The sequence below is a fragment of the Phaseolus vulgaris genome, chromosome 2, assembly GCF_051622355.1.
Source record: "Phaseolus vulgaris cultivar YP4 chromosome 2, ASM5162235v1, whole genome shotgun sequence".
Taxonomy (NCBI): Eukaryota; Viridiplantae; Streptophyta; class Magnoliopsida; order Fabales; family Fabaceae; genus Phaseolus; species Phaseolus vulgaris.
Window position 1 is genome coordinate 4,806,049 of NC_143499.1, and position 20,284 is coordinate 4,826,332.

General features: G+C 35.3%; 3 protein-coding genes and 1 pseudogene across 4 annotated transcripts; all 4 read left to right on the plus strand.

The window, feature by feature from the left end:
* Positions 1-201: 201 nt before the first annotated feature.
* Positions 202-3,320, plus strand: LOC137810419 (cysteine-rich receptor-like protein kinase 10). The gene is made up of 7 exons (XM_068611660.2): positions 202-1,112; positions 1,310-1,420; positions 1,537-1,649; positions 1,750-1,960; positions 2,263-2,500; positions 2,582-2,732; positions 2,856-3,320. The coding sequence occupies exons 1-7, from the start codon at positions 314-316 to the stop codon at positions 3,150-3,152; spliced, it is 1,920 nt and encodes a 639-aa protein (XP_068467761.2). The 5' UTR covers positions 202-313; the 3' UTR covers positions 3,153-3,320.
* A 3,177-nt stretch (positions 3,321-6,497) lies between these two features.
* LOC137810418 (cysteine-rich receptor-like protein kinase 15) lies at positions 6,498-10,540 on the plus strand. Its single transcript, XM_068611659.2, has 7 exons — positions 6,498-7,552; positions 8,164-8,280; positions 8,841-9,031; positions 9,164-9,374; positions 9,484-9,721; positions 9,918-10,068; positions 10,140-10,540. The coding sequence occupies exons 1-7, from the start codon at positions 6,757-6,759 to the stop codon at positions 10,437-10,439; spliced, it is 2,004 nt and encodes a 667-aa protein (XP_068467760.1). The 5' UTR covers positions 6,498-6,756; the 3' UTR covers positions 10,440-10,540.
* Positions 10,541-10,790: 250 nt separating this feature from the next.
* Positions 10,791-14,402, plus strand: LOC150028951 (cysteine-rich receptor-like protein kinase 10; annotated as a pseudogene). Its single transcript, XR_016519009.1, has 7 exons — positions 10,791-11,766; positions 12,516-12,653; positions 12,741-12,862; positions 12,937-13,147; positions 13,337-13,558; positions 13,663-13,813; positions 13,906-14,402. The product of XR_016519009.1 is annotated as a cysteine-rich receptor-like protein kinase 10 (transcript).
* A 1,930-nt stretch (positions 14,403-16,332) lies between these two features.
* Positions 16,333-20,044, plus strand: LOC137809877 (cysteine-rich receptor-like protein kinase 10). Its single transcript, XM_090299346.1, has 7 exons — positions 16,333-17,647; positions 18,082-18,216; positions 18,305-18,426; positions 18,501-18,711; positions 18,874-19,111; positions 19,322-19,472; positions 19,574-20,044. Exons 1-7 carry the CDS (start codon positions 16,675-16,677, stop codon positions 19,901-19,903), a joined length of 2,160 nt encoding a protein of 719 aa, XP_090155472.1. The 5' UTR covers positions 16,333-16,674; the 3' UTR covers positions 19,904-20,044.
* The last annotated feature ends 240 nt before the right edge of the window (positions 20,045-20,284 follow it).

Below are 20,284 nucleotides of genomic sequence, written 5' to 3' on the forward strand. Positions count from 1 at the left end.
GTATAATTGATATAATGTAGAATAAAAACACAAATCTATATATTATATAAATTAAATTTAAATTATATTAAAATTATGTTAAATTTATTATAAATTTAATAAATATTTTTTAAATTAAATACGTATTATACATGTATTACAAGTGTAGTCGATACGTGTATTAATGTCTGAACCTCAGGTTTCTCATAGGTTTGTGACATCGTTCGTTAGTTATTTTGACTTGAATGAGTTTGAATAAATCACCTTCTTGGGAGCTTCTGAGAAATTGTAACCTCTTTAACTGCACAGAAGAACTTCTAAATTATCATCGGCAATGAGAAGGGAAGAACTCATTCGATCTCCAATGCATTCCAAATCCATTCAATTGCTGCTTCTTTGCACTTTTGCTTTATTTTCGGATGTTGTATTTGGCGATCCTCCGTATAAAATTTGTTCTTCAAGCGGCAGCTATGGAAACGGCACTTCCTTTGAAAACAATTTGAACAACCTGCTTTCATCTTTATCCTCCAATGCTTCAGACTCCAAATTCTATAATACTTCTTATGGGGTTTTCCCTGACAGAGTTTATGGCCTCTTCATGTGCCTTGATTATATTTCGAATGAATCTTGTCAGAAATGCATCACCACAGTAACAGAGGAAATTCTCAAACTGTGTCCTCAAACAAAAGAAGCAGTTGTGTGGGAAGAGTCATGTCAGTTGCGTTATTCCAACAACAATTTCCTGGGTATGTTAAATGTCACGGGGAACATTGGCTTGGACAATGTACAGAATACTTCAGAGACAGAGAAGTTTGAGTCTTCTGTGAATGAGACACTGAGGAATCTTACTAAGGTAGCATCTTTTGATGTTTCTGCTAACATGTATGCTACTGGGGATGTTCCCTTTGAAGAGGAAACAATATTTGCCTTAGTCCAGTGCACCAGAGATTTAACTGCAGATGATTGTAGTAGGTGCCTACAAAGTGCCATTGGAGATATACCAAGTTGTTGCTATGCCTCCATCGGGGGAAGAGTTCTGAGCCGTAGCTGTTATTTAAGGTATGAGCTTTATGCCTTCTATGATGGTGCAACAGGACCAACAGATTCTTCAACTGCCAAAAAAGAAAGCAAAAGTAAGCAATTCAAGTCACTCTCTAGTTTTAACATTGGTCTTAAGCATATTACGAAGGGAAATAATGTTTTACAAACCTGTTTGATGTGATGAGTTTAGATATAACAATTGTATAAAAAAATGTGAGTTGTGAATATATCATTACTCTATTATAAACTGTAGCAAATTAAATCAGCATTGGATTGATTCTTTATGCAGATAAATCAAGCAAAATATGGATGATTGCAGGAATTACAGTTGTGGTAGGCTTGATCATGGTATTTTTCATTTTCGGATTGTACCTTGTCAGGAATAAAAGACATCGACATGGTAAGTTGTAATACGAAAGTATGTTGAGCTTGTAAATTGTTTTCTTTTCTTTTATAAGCAAAAAACAACACACAAATGAGTTTTCATCTCATAACTCATTTGGTTATTGTCTTTAGGTAAGAATGAAATAGACAATCATAAGATCAGTCTTAGATCTCTTCGAGTGGCTACCAATAACTTTTCTGATTTGAATAAGCTTGGACAAGGGGGATTTGGCCCTGTTTACAAGGTAAATAGAATTCAAGGTGATACAATGTTCATTCCTTCAAGCTTGAATATTAAATCTATCATAGAAAAATTCAGACAGATCTTTTTATGTTTTTTGTTAGGGGAAACTTTGTGATGGCCAAGAAGTAGCAGTGAAGAGGTTGTCAGCTTGCTCAGAACAAGGCTCAGAGGAATTCATAAACGAGGTTCTTCTGATAATGAAACTTCAACACAAAAATCTTGTAAAGCTTCTTGGATTTTGTGTAGATGGAGAGGAGAAGCTTCTTGTGTATGAGTTTTTACCCAATGGTAGTCTTGATGTCGTACTCTTTGGTAAGTATATTTTGTTCCCTCTTTCCAAGGAGAAGCAAAGCAATTATAGTAGACTTTTTTCTTATCAGTAAAAAATAAATAAAATAAAATAAAACAATTTTACGTCTATTCTAATCCTTATACAATACTTAAAGAATGTCTTAATTCTCATACAGACTATAGTGAAAATCAACTTGTCTAACACCTGATATACAAACATACTTCAGAATGTGCAAACCACAAAATAGAAAATGATTGATTGTATTGTAGCATTCATTTTACTGCATATTTACATTTTGATTGGATGGTTGGAACATGGATAGATCCAAAGAAACGTGCACGACTAGATTGGAGCAAACGCCTGAATATCATAAATGGAATAGCAAGGGGGATACTTTATCTTCACGAAGATTCTCGACTGAAAGTGATTCATAGAGACCTAAAAGCAAGTAATGTGTTGTTGGACCATGACATGAACGCAAAGATCTCAGACTTTGGAATGGCAAGGATATTTTCAGGAAATGAAGGTGAAGCTAACACTGCTACAATAGTTGGCACATAGTAAGAAACTTTTTCCAGCATCAACGTTTCTCCTTTATGTATAATCACTTGCTTAACAACAGTTGAATTTGGAAATTGCAGTGGGTACATGGCTCCAGAGTATGCAATGGCGGGACTATATTCCATAAAATCTGATGTGTTTGGGTTTGGTGTGCTATTGCTTGAGATCATTACAGGGAAACGTAACGCGGGTTGCTATCACTCTAAAACCACTTCTAGCCTTCTATCATATGTATGTGACTATGTGTGAGATTCTGAACTTGTTACTAAGAATTAATATGAATCATTTCAGGAGTGATCCAATCCTTATATGAGTATTATTTGTTGAATTAGTTGTTGTGAATTTGCATTGCAGGCGTGGAGTGTGTGGAATGAGGGAAAGGTGATAGAACTAAGTGATCCATTGTTGTGTGATTCATGCCCTGGAGATGAGTTTCTGAGATACATGCAGATTGGACTGCTATGTGTTCAAGAGGATGCATATGATAGGCCAACCATGTCTTCTGTTGTGATGATGCTGAAGAATGAAACAGCTACACTTGCCCATCCAGAAAAACCACCTTTCTCTGTAGGAAGATTCAATTCTAATGACCCAGATTCCCAGGAATGCTCACTCAATTTCTTAACCATGTCAGATATATTGCCCCAGTAAAACCTCCTTCTTCTGTTCACTCTACTAATGGACTATGGATCAAGATCACCAATGTAAGTTCCATACTTTTAGGAGCTTTTTACATGTAATGTAACACACATATATATATATATAATATGTTAATTCCTATTTTTTATATGTGAATATAGTGAACCTAATTATTCACAAGACATACTTTTCTAATAATTATGTATAGTTTGGAGAAAAACATTAACCCTATAAAATTACTAAATAAAAACTAAAATAATTAGTTGTTATTTTACTAAATTAAAGATCATTTTATTAATTAAACTAATTATTAATATTTAAATGTAATTTTTTAATATTAATAAAAAATTATAAATAGTTTTTAAATTGATATTTAATCAGTAGTTATTAAGATTTTAGTTACCAATCACTTTAAATTTTAAATTAGTCTCTATGTTCATTTAGAATTTATAATAATACTAGTTAATTTATATGCCAATTTAGAAACTATTTTATAAATTTTTATTAATAGTAAAAATAACTTTAGATACCAATAATTTTTTAGTTTCTAAAATAATATCCAATTTAATGAATGAGAGTAATTATTTTTGTTTTTAAATTTAGTTATTATTGAATTATTTTCTTGTAGTGGAAGTTGAGGGATAAACAAACCTAAAATGTAGATAAAACAGAAACAATTAATTGAAAATATACTGATGATGAGATATAATAAAAGGAGAGATAGAAAGAAATAAAAACCAGTAAGAAGTGTTATTATTATTATTATGGTTTCTTAAAAAAATAAAAGTGTTATTATAGTGTTGTAGTCATAAAAGTTAATTATTTTTTATTTATTTTGTGCTTATCACCCCAATTTGAAATTATTAGTTCTTTGTGAAATTACAGGATAGCATGCCATAAACATTGTTTGGAATAATGCCATGTTGAGATTTTACAAACGTATTAATATCGTGCTAATTCAGAGGAGATACGTCAGAGTGTGGAGGTTTTTAAACAAAAATTCCACAATGGATAACTACAAGTTCTGCAAATTTCTCCAACTCCGATTATTAAAAAAATTTGACTTTTGCTATCCATTAACTCAAGATTCAAAACTAAAATGTTTTCTTATAAAATATAATACTTGTTAAGGAAAATCTCTTTCCTAGATGGAAAAAGTAGTATCTTTAAAAAGTCTAGTTTATATTTTTAATGATTTATTTTCGAGTTGTTGATGAAGTTTAACCGAAATTTTGTTTAGAAAAGATTCTCAAATGTTTAAATTAGTAAGAATTTATACCAAATATAATTATAAAAGTAAAAAAGATAATTGAGTAGGTATTTATCATACACTAGTTTTAGTAAAAATGTTCTAAAAATATGATTGATAATTGAATATTTGTTATTAAATTAATTATAATTATAATTATATATATATATATATATATTATACGTAGAACTGATTTGATTTGATTTTACATTATGAATGAGATGCATGTGATGAGTTTTAGTATTAAACTTTAAAAAACTAGTTTTGATGTTATATTTTCACAACCATATTTTGAGGTTGTTTCCTCGTAGGTTTGAGTTATTAGTAAATATGATATGTATTATAATACTATATTTTTTTTAATGTGCATCAATGAGATATTTTTAGTATTAATGATGAGTTTTTTACCCTTTTGAAATTTTTCATCTTTTGACTAATGTTTTTTCTATTTTTTTATCACGTTGTCCTAAAATATGATATGTGAGTCTCATTGTTTAATGTGATGTGTTTGAAATGTTTGGATTGTCTTATATTTTAGCATGACTTTTCAATTCGCAATCTTATTTAGCAAATAGGTGTTTAAATATCTATCAAATTACTTCATCACGAGTGTTTTAAAATATTCAGCATATGAGATGGTTGTTTATTTTCAAACTACTTGTAAGTCTTCTTGTACTACTTTGATCTTATGTGATAGTCATTTATTTTCAAACAACTTGAGATTATTTTGATGGTCGTTTTCGTATTATGATTCGATGTTATTTATTTTCAAACAACTTTGGATTAAATGATGATCGCTTATTTTTAAACGAGTTCATACTAATGTAATTCAATGTGATGATAACTTATTTTCAAATGACTTTGGATTACTATGATAATCACTTACTCTCAAAAGACTTATAAAAAATGATCCGAAAAGATATTTTATTAAATAATGTGTCTCATTAAAACTTAGAGAAAAAAATCAATATAAAAAAATATTTCATTACAATAATTACAATAGTATGAATCAACTATGGTATATCTTCAAGTTATACTATACTTTGCTTAGTGATCATAAAATCGAGACTAACTGATATTGCATGTTGACTATTATATATTGGAGAGTGTTATTATACTTCTCAAAAAATATTGTTTATGCTTTGAAGGTATTGAGAAATAATAAGTTTTTAACTTCTAATAAGAAACATAAAACTTTATGATTTGGAAAACGTTTTACCCAAACTTTTCAAACAATAGCCTCCCAAAATGACAAAAATGGTATTCCTACAAAGTTGAATTTATTCGTGGAAAGATATTTGTTAAAAAATATTATTACTATTCTAAATTTAAGTTAAACATGTGTAGGAACAACCATAAATTGAATTTGAAGTTCGAAATCCGTGAGAACTCGTTTTAAAGACATCATTAGTAAGATAGTAATAGTAACGTATGCTTATGCTCTAGTATGAATAAAATAAGTATAAATATTAAAAAATATATAATTGTTTTTTTAAGTAGGCTCAATTATTTTAAGTAGTGGTGCTAACTAGCAGATTCATACTGTCATTAAAATAAATAGCAATTTCAATTTTAATATATCATTAAAATGGACTTCCAGGCAAAGGTTAAGAAATGTTCTTAACGATGGATTATGCCGTCCCTTGAGTGAGACTGAAACCTAAGCATAAAATATAAATTGTTGACTATTTTATTAAATTAATTAATTAGAGAAGAAAAAAATATACAGAAAAACTAGCACAAGTAATGAAGAATAAGCATGACATCAAGAGGATGAAAAAAATAACAATTAATACCATTTACTTGTGATCCAGTTTATATTATCAACAATAAAAATTAAATAAATATAAATATTTTAGAAGTGATCAAATCCTTCTAAATTTACTAAAATAATCAGTGAATAAAATCCTAATCAAACTACTCATCCAAAATATTTTAAAATAAGAGATTCCAAAACATAATCAACAGGTTAAAATCAAAGCTAAATTGTCATCCAAAATATTTTAAAATAAGAGATTCCAAAACCAATAATCAACACGCTAAATCGAATTTAGGTAAATCATAAGTTTAAAACACAAATTTGAATAAAAAAAACAATCATATAAGAGGAAATCAATTTGAACGAAAGAGAAAGTCTCTCAATAATAATCAGATTTTTAAACATTTGAATGATCTCCCACTTCATTTCATAAAACCATCATTATTGTATTATTATCAATAGCCTTAATTGCTCATCATTACTTCCATTCATTTCCCATTTCGACAACCAAAATTCTAACCCTTTTGGGAGAGCTGAATCTTCATCAATCTTAATCAACCTGCTGTTAACATGTTTGTGTGTGTTGTCTTTTGTGCAAAAGGTGATCCATGACCATGCTCAAACACACACCTTCAGCTCTGCTTTTGTTCATCGTATTTCTACTTACCTCGTCTCCCAATCGGGTTTCTGGAGAAGACCCTCTTGATATTTACTGTCCTAGTTCCAGTGAATTCCCTCTGTACAACCTCAACAGTTCATTCCATGACAACCTCAACCTTGTTCTGGGGTTGCTTTCCTCCACCAACGCTTCAACGGCTGGTTTCTACACCACGTCTAGAGGACAAGAGCCAAACAGGGTGTATGGACAATCGCTGTGCAGAGGGGACATCACCAACTCCACAGTTTGCAGAGAATGCATTGAGAAAGCAAGCCAGGAGATAATGAACAGTTGCAGGAGTGAAAATGCAATGATATGGTTCAACCTTTGCCAAGTGCGCTACTCCTTTCAGAGCTTTGATGTGGTGGCTTATACTGGAAAGTATCCGAAGCAGAACGATGAGGAGAAGAATGTCTCTGATCCTGTTCGATTCAGGGAATACTTGACTTTTCTAATGAACAATCTCTCATCCGAGGCTGCTTTCAATCTTGTCAGGAACATGTTTGCGGCTGGTGAAATTGAGTATCCTGGGAAGAAGACAATTTATGGGTTGGTCCAATGTACGAGGGACATGTCCCTCGAAGGCTGCAGTAGTTGTTTGAGTTCTGCCTTCACAGAAATCACTACATGCTGCTCCCACAGAGAAGGTGGGATTATTCTTAGTCGTACTTGCAATATCAGGTTCCAATTGTCTCAGTTCTTCAATGCTTCTTCTGCATATCTCTTGGTTTACCCAACTTCCACAGGTATGGTTCTTGAATCTCTCAAAAAGAACTTGTGCTCACTGCACAGAAAATTGTTCAATTCTAGTATTCAGTTTCATTGCTTTGCTTACTTCTGTATGCACTTGCAAAATCATCTCGATTAATTCTTTCGTTTTTTAGCTTTGATTCTTATAAATTATAAAAAAAAAAATAGAAATGGTTATTATCAATGGTGATGTGACATTTATAGTTAAAAACTTTTTCACAAATGAGCAAAGCATCACGTTGTTTGTCACATAATGTTCTATATTCATACTTATTTCACTTTTATTTTGTGACCGTTCTTTGGAGTTCTTAGTATTCAAACAGATTTAGATATGTGATCAATAGCATATAATCGCACATGATACATCAAATAGTACTGTAAAAAAATGTCATATCAAATAGTTATTAGAATATATAATAAGATGCATCTTGTGTTATTGCTGAGTAATGACATGAATTATTCAAAAAAAAATTATGAAAGTGAAAACTAATAAGTTTTTTCAAGATTAATATTTAAGTTAATTATAATTGGTGAAGATTGTTGCATCGTGTGATTTCATCTATCCAGTGAAAAAGGCACTGACAGGGACTTTTTTTCAATTTACAAGGAAGGAAATGGAAGTCCTGGATGTTTGTGCTGATTATATTTGGGTCGATTTTTTTATTAGCACTTCTTATTGGGTTGGGCATTGCATGCTTACGAGGAAAGACAAATAGAGACAAAGGTACCTTCTAAGTGTAATTTGTTAGGACTTTCTTCGTGCACCCTACATTCTTTAAAATATCGAAATTACCTTTTCAGAGTTTTTGGTTGATTCCATAATAGATTTTTTTTTTTTTTTTTTTTTTAAAAACTTTCATGTTAGATTCCACTATGCTGTTTGACATCTCAAATTCGAATAACAACAATCAACATAAATTATTATATATGAAACGAAATTGCCCATTCCATAATAGATGTTTGGTAAATAAAAAGTGTTTTTGGAATATGAGTTTTGTAAGCAAAGAGTGTTTTCAGAACAAGAAATCAGAAAGACAAAAAGTCATTCCAAAATATCTTGTTCAGAACATATTTTTTTTATTTCATTGATAAATCCAAAATTAATAAAATGTCTTCTGGAAAATATTTTAAAAAAAAGCAATCCAAAAGTCATTTTTAAAATGATGGGTGCAGGAATACATTTGTTAGGGTGCAGGAAGAAACGGCCTTTCTTAACTATCACAAAACCATTTAAGAATCAGCTTGAACTCTGATTGCTTCGTTTTTACTTGTGAATTGTAACAGATGAAGAAATTAGTGAAAGAACGCTATTAGAAGAGCTGACTACACCTAAGCATGTAGCACTCACACGAGAAGGTGACTTGATTAGTTCTGAAGAAGTGTTGTTCATGACTTTAGCTTCCATTAAGGTTGCTACTGATGACTTTTCTGATACAAATAAGCTGGGACAAGGAGGGTTTGGTGCAGTGTACAAGGTCACATACATAAACCACTAAAACTCTATTTATATATAACTCTAAAGGTTGTAAGAGTATCATTTTTCATTTGTAGGGCATGCATGGTTGATAGTCCTCTCATTGTGTTTGGTTTTGGAATCAAAATTGCAGGGTGTTCTACCAGATGGTAAAGAAATAGCAGTTAAAAGATTGTCGAGGAAATCTTGGCAAGGCATAGAGGAATTTAAAAATGAAGTTGTGTTGATTGCCAAACTTCAACACAAGAATTTGGTGAGGCTGTTAGGTTGTGCCATGGAGGGAGAAGAAAAGTTACTCATATATGAATTCATGTCAAACAAAAGCCTTGATCAACTTATCTTTGGTTTGTTCTTTTGCTCATGTTTAGATTCATACACCTGCTACATGTGTGGCTGATTGGTTTTGTGTTACAGTAAGAAACATTTGACTGACTCATGTTCTTTACTATTAAGATCCAGAAAAACGTTCAAAACTTGATTGGAAGACGTACAATGGTATTATCAATGGCATAGCCAGAGGACTGCTTTATCTCCACGAGGAGTCACGCCTTAAGATCATTCACAGAGACTTAAAGCCCAACAATGTCTTGTTAGATCACGAACTATTGGCCAAAATATCAGATTTTGGAATGGCCAGAATATTTTCTCAGAACCAGAATGCTGCAAACACCAAAAGAGTGGTGGGAACATAGTAAGTCAATTTCATATCTATATTTGTTGTATTTGTACTAATATTTTAGAAACTTAATTGAATCACCCCCTCTTCTGCTATTTCCAAAATCATAGCATTAAAAAGAAAAAAAATGCTACAAAATCTATATTTGATTGAAGATTGTTTTCCATGAACTGAACTATGAACCCAAACGCGATGTTGATGTACAAAACAGTGGATATATGGCTCCAGAGTATGCAATGGAAGGATTGTTCAGTGTGAAATCCGATGTGTTCAGCTTTGGCGTTGTCTTGCTTGAAATCATCAGCGGAAAAAGAAGCAATGGTTTTTACCAAACTGAACTTGCCCCGACACTGCTGGCATATGTAAGTGAAACACTTTCGTGGTAACTTACATTAATGGTTGGAACAAACATGTAATTCTGTTTTGTTTGCAGGCATGGCGAGTGTGGAATGAAGGAAAAGCATTGGAGTTTGTGGATTCAGTGGTGTTGGAAACATGCCCTGCAACTGAAGTTGAAAGATGCATTCACATTGGACTTCTTTGCGTGCAGGAAAATCCAGAACATAGGCCCACCATGTCAACTGTGATGCTTCTCCTGGGAAGTGAGTCAATGGGTCTTCCCCAACCAAAACAACCCGCTTTTGCTTTGAGTAAGGTGCTTCATCTCGATCCATCTACAACAACCAATCCTTCAGATAATGAGATTGTATTTTCTGATATTTTACCTCGCTGATTTCCCACTTTTGTATTTAACCCAACAACACGGGAAATTTGGTCTACTTGTCATGTCATGTTTCATCTTCTGATGCTTAACAACAGTATTCTGTTTATCAACTTCTTGACTTGTGTATGAACAAGTGTTCCTTTCATCGCAGTCCCCACACCAACGCATCCTCGCAGAGACTTTGGGTCATCGCTCATTTATTTTCGACAACCATAATTCATATTTTCCATCAAACGTGTTGGACCTTTCTTCCTTATCTCACATTCACACTAAATCAGAAAAATAATATCTTTGCTTGACTTGCTTTATTGACTTGCCATGCTTCATGTATCATTAACATCCAAATTTCTAATTCATGGATAATATGAATTTCACTTTTACGTTTTTAATACTTGTTTGCACACGCTGTAAGAAACATGGTACAAAAGAAAGTGACAGAATATGAGCAAAATGATGTGAGTGAAATAAATGGTAAATAGGACGAGAAAGAAGATGAGTGCTGGGATGGTTAAACACGTATCCATGGCTTCCCTAAAGCTTATGCTGCTGTTGTTCATTCTCAGCTTCCTTCACTTGAACACATGCAAAGCACAAGACCAGAACTCCGACCCCGTCTACCTGTATCGTAGCTGTTCAGGCGGCAACACCACCGCCAACAGTGCCTACCAACTAAACCTCGGCACCCTCCTCACTTCCCTATCTTCCAACGCCTCCACAGAATTCTCCAACAACACTGTCGGAACATCCTCCTCCGACAGGGTGTACGGACTGTTCATGTGCAGGGGAGACGTGCCCTCTACCCTTTGTCACCAGTGCGTGTTGAACGCAACGCGACGTCTCCGCTCGGAGTGCTCTCTGGCCAAACAAGCCGTCATATGGTACGACGAGTGCACGGTTCGCTACTCCAACCTCTCTTTCTTCTCCACGGTGGCCACTCGGCCGCGTCTCGCACTATACAACACCGGCAACATATCCAACCAAGAAACCTTCATGAACCGGCTTTTCTTAACCATGAACACAACCGCGGATGAGGCTGCCAACTTTCCCATGGGTGTGAAGAAATACGCGACGAAGCAGACAACCATTTCTGGGTTTCAGTCTCTGTACTGTTTGGCTCAGTGCACACCCGATCTGTCCCCGCGAGACTGCAGAAGTTGTCTCAGTCGTGTGATTGGAGACCTTCCTTGGTGCTGTGATGGAAAGAAGGGAGGAAGGGTTCTCTATCCTAGCTGCAATGTTAGATACGAACTCTACCCTTTCTACCGCCAGGCCACACCCACGCCTTCACCTTCACCCTCACCGCCCCTACTTCCTCTTACTTCCGCTAATTCCCAAGGTATAATCTTCACACTTCAATTGCAACACTCTCTCACTATTAATACTGTTCTTCTCTGATCAAAATTTAAAGTTTATAACAAAAGCATAGAATAAATAAATAAATAAAGGGAACGTATACAAGTAACATGAAGTCCTCAATGTAGGCTAATGTTTGTAATACATTCCTTCCACGTATACACAAGACCATACCAAAATTACAGCAAGAACCAGAAGCATCTGTGATGCTTCAAAAGCAGCTGTAATGCTAGAGCAATCAGACAACATAAGCAGCACTTCCCTAACTATTGCTGCAGAACTAGAAACTGCATCATACTGCAGCTAGATAACCAGAAAACAGCAAACCAACAGCCAGAATTGGCTCAAACTTAGCACTTCAAGCAGTTATTAACCAACTAGGAACTGACCCAGCATATCTCAATTGCCAAAGAGCATATGATGCATTGAATCTGAGATGATACTGAACCGATTCTGCAATGAGTCTAGAACACCGGCAGAACCAATTATCAGAACCTTCACATGCAGAATGAACAAATCCTAAACTGCAGAATGGACGAACCAAACCTTCATCTGCCTTGTTCTATATGATGTAGATGTGAGGAACGTGCAGAAAAGTGTAAGCATCATTAGCTGTGAAGTCATCTCCCAAAAGTGCATATTCTCTGGTTGTGTTTGAATAGGAAAAGGCAACCCCAACAGGGGATTCCAGGGATAACATTGTTCTGATGTTTGGGATTGGGATGGATGCAGGAGGCGGTGGGATCTCAGCTGGGACCATTGTTGCGATTGTGGTTCCAATTTCGGTCGCCGTGCTTCTATGTGTAGTGGGAATTTGTTTCTTGAGTAGAAGAGCCAGGAAGAAGCGGGGTTCTGTAAAGGAAGGAAAAAGTAAGGATCCACGAAAAAGATACTCATTTTTTCCTCTCTTTTTTCAAATGAATGATTTCATCTTACGCGTTTGTTTTGGGTTTCTAGACGTAGATGGCATCTCTACTGTGGAATCCTTGCAATTCGGTTTCGGCACGATTGAAGCCGCCACAAACAGTTTCTCAGCGGACAACAAGCTGGGGGAGGGTGGATTTGGTGAGGTTTTCAAGGTAAGAAACTAGCCTACTTTTTTTGTTAGATCGATTCTCGGATGTGTAATTCAGTTATATTTGGAAAATTTCAGGGCACTCTTCCGAGTGGACAAGAAATAGCTGCCAAGAGACTCTCGAAAAGCTCTGGGCAAGGTGGAGAAGAATTTAAGAATGAAGTGGTGGTGGTTGCCAAGCTCCAACATAGAAACTTGGTGAGGCTTCTCCGGTTTTGCTTGCAAGGAGAAGAGAAGATACTTGTTTATGAATATGTTCCCAACAAAAGTCTCGACTACACTCTCTTTGGTAGGATCTCACAATCCTTCTGAACTATGTTATACTTTATATGCTAGCTTTTTTTTCTCTTCCAGTGTTTTCCTTTTTGGCATCTTCACTAATAGGCGACCACAATAAACTTCACTTCACATTCAAAGTGTTGCAATGTTGCTTCTAGATTACTTCACTTTTATTTGACACTCTTTGGCCAATTTGTAGACCCTGAAAAGCAAAGTGAGTTGGATTGGATGAGACGTTACAAGATTATTCAAGGGACTGCTCGAGGCATTCAATATCTTCACGAAGATTCTAGACTTAGAATTATACATAGAGATCTTAAAGCAAGTAATATATTGTTAGACAGTGATATGAATCCAAAAATCTCAGAATATTTGGAGTTGATCAAACTCAAGGAAACACCGACAGAATTGTAGGGACATAGTAAGTACAGATTTCTATCTTCCTTACTGGACCAGATTTCTGTCTTTTGTTTTCTGTGCTGACGATTGTGTTGGTTATTCAATCCATATTCTATACATATACAGTGGTTATATGGCTCCAGAATATGCAATGCAAGGAGAGTTCTCTGTTAAGTCTGATGTGTACAGTTTTGGAGTCCTCCTTATGGAGATCATAAGCGGCAAGAAGAACAGCTCTTTCTATCAAACAGATGGTGCTGAGGATCTACTGAGCTATGTAAGTAGAGCAGATATTTAGCTTCCTTGGGCTAATTCATTCAAATGGAGTATTCTAGTGAAAAACAAATACTTGATGTAACTTTTTTGCAGGCGTGGCTACTTTGGAAGGATGGAACACCCTTGGAACTGATGGACCCCATGTTAAGAGAATCCTACAATGAGATTAAAATCATCAGAAGCATCCATATTGGTCTGCTCTGTGTCCAAGAAGATCCCGAATACAGACCTACAATGGCAACAATAGTTCTTATGCTAGCTAGTAACAGTGTTACTCTACCAACTCCTAAGCGGCCTGCATTTTTCATCCACAGTGGAACAGATGCAACCATGCCAAAAGGGCAGCAATTTGATCAGTCTATGACAAAATCATTACTAATGTCTATCAACGATGTTTCCATTAGCGAAATGGATCCTAGATAAGCTTCATTGCTTGGAGATTTTAGAATGTATCATTATTCACCTACTTATTTGTCGTACGCATGACTGTACTTCGAAATCTTGGAACACTTTGAACTGTATTCTAGTCGCTTATTTTTCAGCTAGAAGTAATATATGCAGGTAGGCTATATTGTTTTCTCCCAGAAAAATGTGAAATGTACATATTTGGTGACAGGAATTTTTGAAATGTATGGGACATAGTAAAGACTCGTCGAGTTGCTATTTTGTTCCACATTTACAAGCTTAAATAACCTATTAACTAATAAGTGTCAATGTGTAGTTTTTATGATTGAAAAAATTTAACACTTTGGAACTTAATTGTTGCATAATGTAAAAAAAATACCCTAATCTGAGAATTATTGAATCTGCTTATATATTTTGAACCAAGAAACAAATGAAGAAATTTAATCTCAATTTTTATGTAAATTGTGGATGAATATGAAGCATTGAAAGAATGTATGCAAGCTGGTATTGAAAGAAAGAAAGCAAAAACTTAATTGGATCACAAGAAGATTTAGCTCAAGCTAGAGGATTTAGCTCAAGCTAAATATGTCCAGAGTTGATTAAAGGTGCAGTACTAATCTAGCCTAGGCTAGAATTGCTAGCTCAAGCTAAAAATGCACCGAAAGATCTAGCTTAAGCTAAATTGGCTCGTTTGAGCTAAAGTTCATTATATAAATTTTGAAACACAACTCAAAAGGAAGTGGTGGAAAATGATTGGATCTTTAGAGAGAAGTTAGTGAGAGAAGAAGAAGGAGACCTCTGTTCTTAGGAGAAGAACGTGCTCAGATCAGCCCCTTCTTATGCAATCCAGATCAAGAATGAAGATTGGAGGAACTGTCATGAGTGGCTAAGTTCTTTCTAACTTGGGATTGAATGTAATTTACCTTGATCAAATGTATTTTTGGTGATATATATATATATATATAATATTATCTTTTCTACTTATTCTTGGTATTTTCGTTTTATGCTTATTGCTTGATTCTGTCTGATCAATATAGTCTTAATTTTGATCCTTAAAACCTTTAAGGATCTGAAATAGACAAAAATACTTGATAACTTGTAATGATAGGAATAGATTCCAGGTTATTGATTGCATCATAATTCTGCTTCTAAAGTTGGATGATTTGTTAAATATCTGAGGAATCAGTGTTTGAGAAATTATGTTATGAATTTCATCTTTGAGGAATCAAGGTGAATGACTTTAAATTAAGCATAAAAAATAAGTAGTTTTGAGTACTATAAATTGTATTATTCCAAAATACAGATGATTGAGATAGACGCAATTCAATCCCAAGTATCTTTCTCTATATTTAATAAGTTAGTTTTGTCTTTGGTTGAATCAAACCCTAAATCTCTGAGTTACTAGTGAAATCTTTAATTTGATTATGAACATGTTCTCAAAATTATTTTCTATATTTAATGAGTTATATAATAGAACATCTTAATTAGAATTGTTCCTTGTGGGTTCGACATTCATACTTTAAAAGTATTATATTACAGTTGATTCAGTACACTTGCCGAGAAAAATCAACATTAACCAACTTATCTTGTATTTAAACAATATTAATTTGCATCCAAAATATGTGGCTGTGCATATTCAATGAGTAACCTATGTGCAATAGTAAGGATTTTGCAACTTTTATTGACAGACAACTAAGGGAGAGTTAGACACTATTGATTTATGTTTTTTTGTTCTTGAATCTTTAAGGATTTAAAATTTATGCGTAAAACTCAACCTAGAGAAACAATCATGCAGAAGTGGTTGATTGGGAAGACTTGGTCTACTTGTCATGTTTCATCTTCTGATGCTTAACAACAGTTTTCTGTTTATCAACTTCTTGACTTGTGTATGAACAAGTGTTCCTTTCATCGCAGTCCCCACACAAACGCATCCTCTCAGAGACTTTGGGTCTTCGCTCATTTATGTTAGACACCCATTACTCATATTTTCCATCAAACGTGTTGGACTTTTCTTCCTTGTCCCATATTCACACTGAATCATTCAAATAATATCTTTGCTTGACTTGCTTCATTGACTTGCCACCTGCTTCATGTATCACTAACATCCATATTTCTAATTTATGGATTATATGAATTTCACTTTTACTTTTTTAATACTTGTTTTCGCACGCTGCATTGTTTTTTTAAGAAACATGGTACAAAACAAAGTGACAAAATACGTGCAAAATGATGTAAGTGAAATAAATGAGAAATAGGACGAGAAAAGGAAAATAAAGCTTTTGAAAGGGAGAACAAATACTGAAGTTTTTTGATATATTGAGTTAATTCATCAAAATCAAAGCTATACCAATGTAAAGGAAGTAGAGGATGGTAGTTCATTCAAGAAAGACAAAAAAAGTAAAAGCATTGAGGGATAAACTGTGAAAGTATAGTAAATTTGAAAAACAGTTTCCAATCATGTTCTTGTACTATACACATGTTAGATTATCACATCTACTATATATATCTTCTCAACATGAGGCACAAGTATCTCCCAAAAGTCAAGGAGACTCAACACAAACTGCAAAACGAGTGATGAGAGGTGAGAGAGAAATGGTTACAGACGTATCCATGGCTTCCCTCAAGCTTCTGCTGCTGTTGTTCATTCTCAGCTTCCTCCACTTCAACACTTGCAAAGCACAGGAACTGAACTCCGACCCCGTCTACCTGTACCATGACTGTTCAGGCGGCAACACCACCGCCAACAGTGCCTACCAACTAAACCTCGGCACCCTCCTCACTTCCCTATCTTCCAACGCCTCCACAGAATTCTCCAACAACACTGTCGGAACATCCTCGTCCGACAGGGTGTACGGACTGTTCATGTGCAGGGGAGACGTGCCCTCTACGCTTTGTCACCAGTGCGTGTTGAACGCAACGCGACGTCTCCGCTCGGATTGCTCTCTGGCCAAACAGGCCGTCATATGGTACGACGAGTGCACGGTTCGCTACTCGAACATCTCTTTCTTCTCCACGGTGGCCACTCGGCCGCGTGTCGGACTCCTCAACACCGGCAACATATCCAACCCAGAAGCCTTCATGACCCTGCTTTTCTCAACCATTAACACAACCGCGGATGAGGCTGCCAACTTTCCCATGGGTGTGAAGAAATACGCGACGAATCAGGCCAACTTTTCTGGGTTTCAGATTCTGTACTGTTTGGCTCAGTGCACACCCGATCTGTCCCCAGGAGACTGCAGAAATTGTCTCAGTGGTGTGATTGGAGACCTTCCATGGTGCTGCCAGGGAAAGCAGGGAGGAAGGGTTCTCTATCCTAGCTGCAATGTTAGGTACGAACTCTACCCTTTCTACCGCGCCACAGCCACGCCTTCACCTTCACCTTCACCCTCACCGCCCCTACTTCCTCCTCCAACTTCCGGTAATTCCCGAGGTATAATCTTCACACTTCAATTGCAACACTCTCTCACTATTAATATTGTTCTTCTCTGATCAAGCATATTGTAGTATCATGGTTCGAGTTCATGCTGATATTGAAAGGGGTCAATTCTCGATACTTATATTGAAGAGTATTGATTCTTACGTTAGCACAAATTGATACTGAGTAATTAGTCTTTATTATTAGAATTGGCCAAGAACAATTTCAGATACAGACAAGAGGAAAAGGATTCGAGTATATGTAGAGGAAGACACGGAAAAAGAAGTATCACACACTCAGAGTACACTTATTCTTAGTAGTTCTAGGTTTAGAGTCGTTCATAGTCTTGTCTGGAAGCACATAAGTAACTGTATTAAGTTTGTGTTGAATTATATGTAATTGCTTTCGTGGAATTTGTTCTGATGTTTTTTGGATTGGGATTGATGCAGGAGGCGGTGGGATCTCAGCTGGGACCATTGTTGCGATTGTGGTTCCAATTTCTGTCGCCGTGCTTCTATTTATAGTGGGAATTTGTTTCTTGAGTAGAAGAGCCAGGAAGAAGGCTTCTGCAAAGGAAGGAAAAAGTAAGGATCCACGAAAAAGATACTCATTTTTTCCTCTCTTTTTTTTAAATGAATGATTTCATCTTACGCGTTTGTTTTGGGTTTCTAGATGTAGATGACATCACCACTTTGGAATCCTTGCAATTCGGTTTCGGCACGATTGAAGCCGCCACAAACAATTTCTCAGCGGACAACAAGCTGGGGGAGGGTGGATTTGGTGAGGTTTTCAAGGTAAGAAACTAGCCCACTTTTTTTGTTAGATCGATTCTCGGATGTGTAATTCAGTTATATTTGGAAAAATTTAGGGCACTCTTCCGAGTGGACAAGTAATAGCTGTGAAGAGACTCTCGAAAAGCTCTGGGCAAGGTGGAGAAGAATTTAAGAATGAAGTGGTGGTGGTTGCCAAGCTCCAACATAGAAATTTAGTGAGGCTTCTCGGGTTTTGCTTGCAAGGAGAAGAGAAGATACTTGTCTATGAATATGTTCCCAACAAAAGTCTCGACTACACTCTCTTTGGTAGGATTTCTGAACTATGTTATGCTTTCTATGCTAGCTTTTTTTTCTCTTCCAGTGTTTTCCTTTTTGGCATCTTCACTAATAGGCGACCACAATAAAGGAAACTGTGCATAATATATGTCAATGTGAAACTGCGACTTGAATATTTTGTCCAATTTGTAGACCCTGAAAAGCAAAGTGAGTTGGATTGGAGGAGACGTTACAAGATTATTCAAGGGACTGCTCGAGGCACTCAATATCTTCACGAAGATTCTAGACTTAGAATTATACATCGAGATCTTAAAGCAAGTAATATATTGTTAGATGGGGATATGAATCCAAAAATCTCAGATTTTGGCATGGCAAGAATATTTGGAGTTGATCAAACTCAAGGAAACACCGACAGAATTGTAGGGACTTAGTAAGTACAGATTTCTATCTTCCTTCCTTGGAGCACCTGTATTTGTGGAAGCACCTAATTCTATCATATCGATCAAAAACATTCAAATATCTTGGTAGTTTCAAACAAACATACAAATTTTAAAGCTAATTTTCAGTATTGGACCAGATTTCTGTCTTTTGTTTCCTGTGCTGACGATTGTGTTGGTTATTCAATCCATGTTCTATACAGTGGTTATATGGCTCCAGAATATGCAATGCATGGAGAGTTCTCTGTTAAGTCTGACGTGTACAGTTTTGGAGTCCTCCTTATGGAGATCATAAGCGGCAAGAAGAATAGTTCTTTCTATCAAACAGATGGTGCTGAGGATCTACTGAGCTATGTAAGTATAGCAGATATTTAGCTTCCTTGGTCTAATTCATCCAATGGAGTATTCCAGTGAAAAGGGAAAATATGTGACAAATACTTGATGTAACTTTGCAGGCGTGGCTACTTTGGAAGGATGGAACACCCTTGGAACTGATGGACCCCATATTAAGAGAATCCTACAATCAGAATGAAATCATCAGAAGCATCCATATTGGTCTGCTCTGTGTCCAAGAAGATCCCGAAGACAGACCTACAATGGCAACAATAGTTCTTATGCTAGATAGTAACACTGTCACTCTACCAACTCCTAAGCGACCTGCATTTTTCATCCACAGTGGAACAGATGCAACCATGCCAAAAGGGCAGCAATTTGATCAGTCTATAACAAAATCATTACCAATGTCTATCAACGATGTTTCCATTAGCGAAATGGATCCTAGATAAGCTTCATTGCTTGGAGATTTTAGAATGTATCATTATCCACCTACTTATTTATCGTAGTTTCCCGTGACTGTATTTCGAAATCTTGGAACACTAGTTGCTATTCAACATATACAAGTTTAAATAACCTATTAACAATGCCAACCAACTTATCTCGTGTTTAAATAATGTTAATTTGCATCCAAAATATGTGGCTGTGCAAGTTCAAGGAGTAACCTATTTGCAATAGTAAGGATTTTGCAACTTTTATTGACAGACAGTACTAAGGCAGAGTTAGACACTATTGATTTATGTTTTTTTGTCCTTGAATCTTTAAGGATTTCAAAATTATGCGTAAAACTCAACCTAGAGAAACAATCATGCAGAAGGGGTTGAATTCATGAG

Bases quoted from the DNA above. Each gene is read 5' to 3' on its own strand.
- LOC137810419 (XM_068611660.2), top strand. From the start codon at position 314: ATGAGAAGGGAAGAACTCATTCGATCTCCAATGCATTCCAAATCCATT. The intron at 1,421-1,536 runs GTAAGTTGTAAT...TATTGTCTTTAG, and splicing joins GAATAAAAGACATCGACATG to GTAAGAATGAAATAGACAAT. The intron at 1,650-1,749 runs GTAAATAGAATT...GTTTTTTGTTAG, and splicing joins GATTTGGCCCTGTTTACAAG to GGGAAACTTTGTGATGGCCA.
- LOC137810418 (XM_068611659.2), top strand. From the start codon at position 6,757: ATGACCATGCTCAAACACACACCTTCAGCTCTGCTTTTGTTCATCGTA. The intron at 9,032-9,163 runs GTCACATACATA...TCAAAATTGCAG, and splicing joins GGTTTGGTGCAGTGTACAAG to GGTGTTCTACCAGATGGTAA. The intron at 9,375-9,483 runs GTTTGTTCTTTT...TTTACTATTAAG, and splicing joins CCTTGATCAACTTATCTTTG to ATCCAGAAAAACGTTCAAAA.
- LOC137809877 (XM_090299346.1), top strand. From the start codon at position 16,675: ATGTTCTTGTACTATACACATGTTAGATTATCACATCTACTATATATA. The intron at 18,712-18,873 runs GTAGGATTTCTG...TCCAATTTGTAG, and splicing joins TCTCGACTACACTCTCTTTG to ACCCTGAAAAGCAAAGTGAG. The intron at 19,112-19,321 runs GTAAGTACAGAT...TGTTCTATACAG, and splicing joins GACAGAATTGTAGGGACTTA to TGGTTATATGGCTCCAGAAT.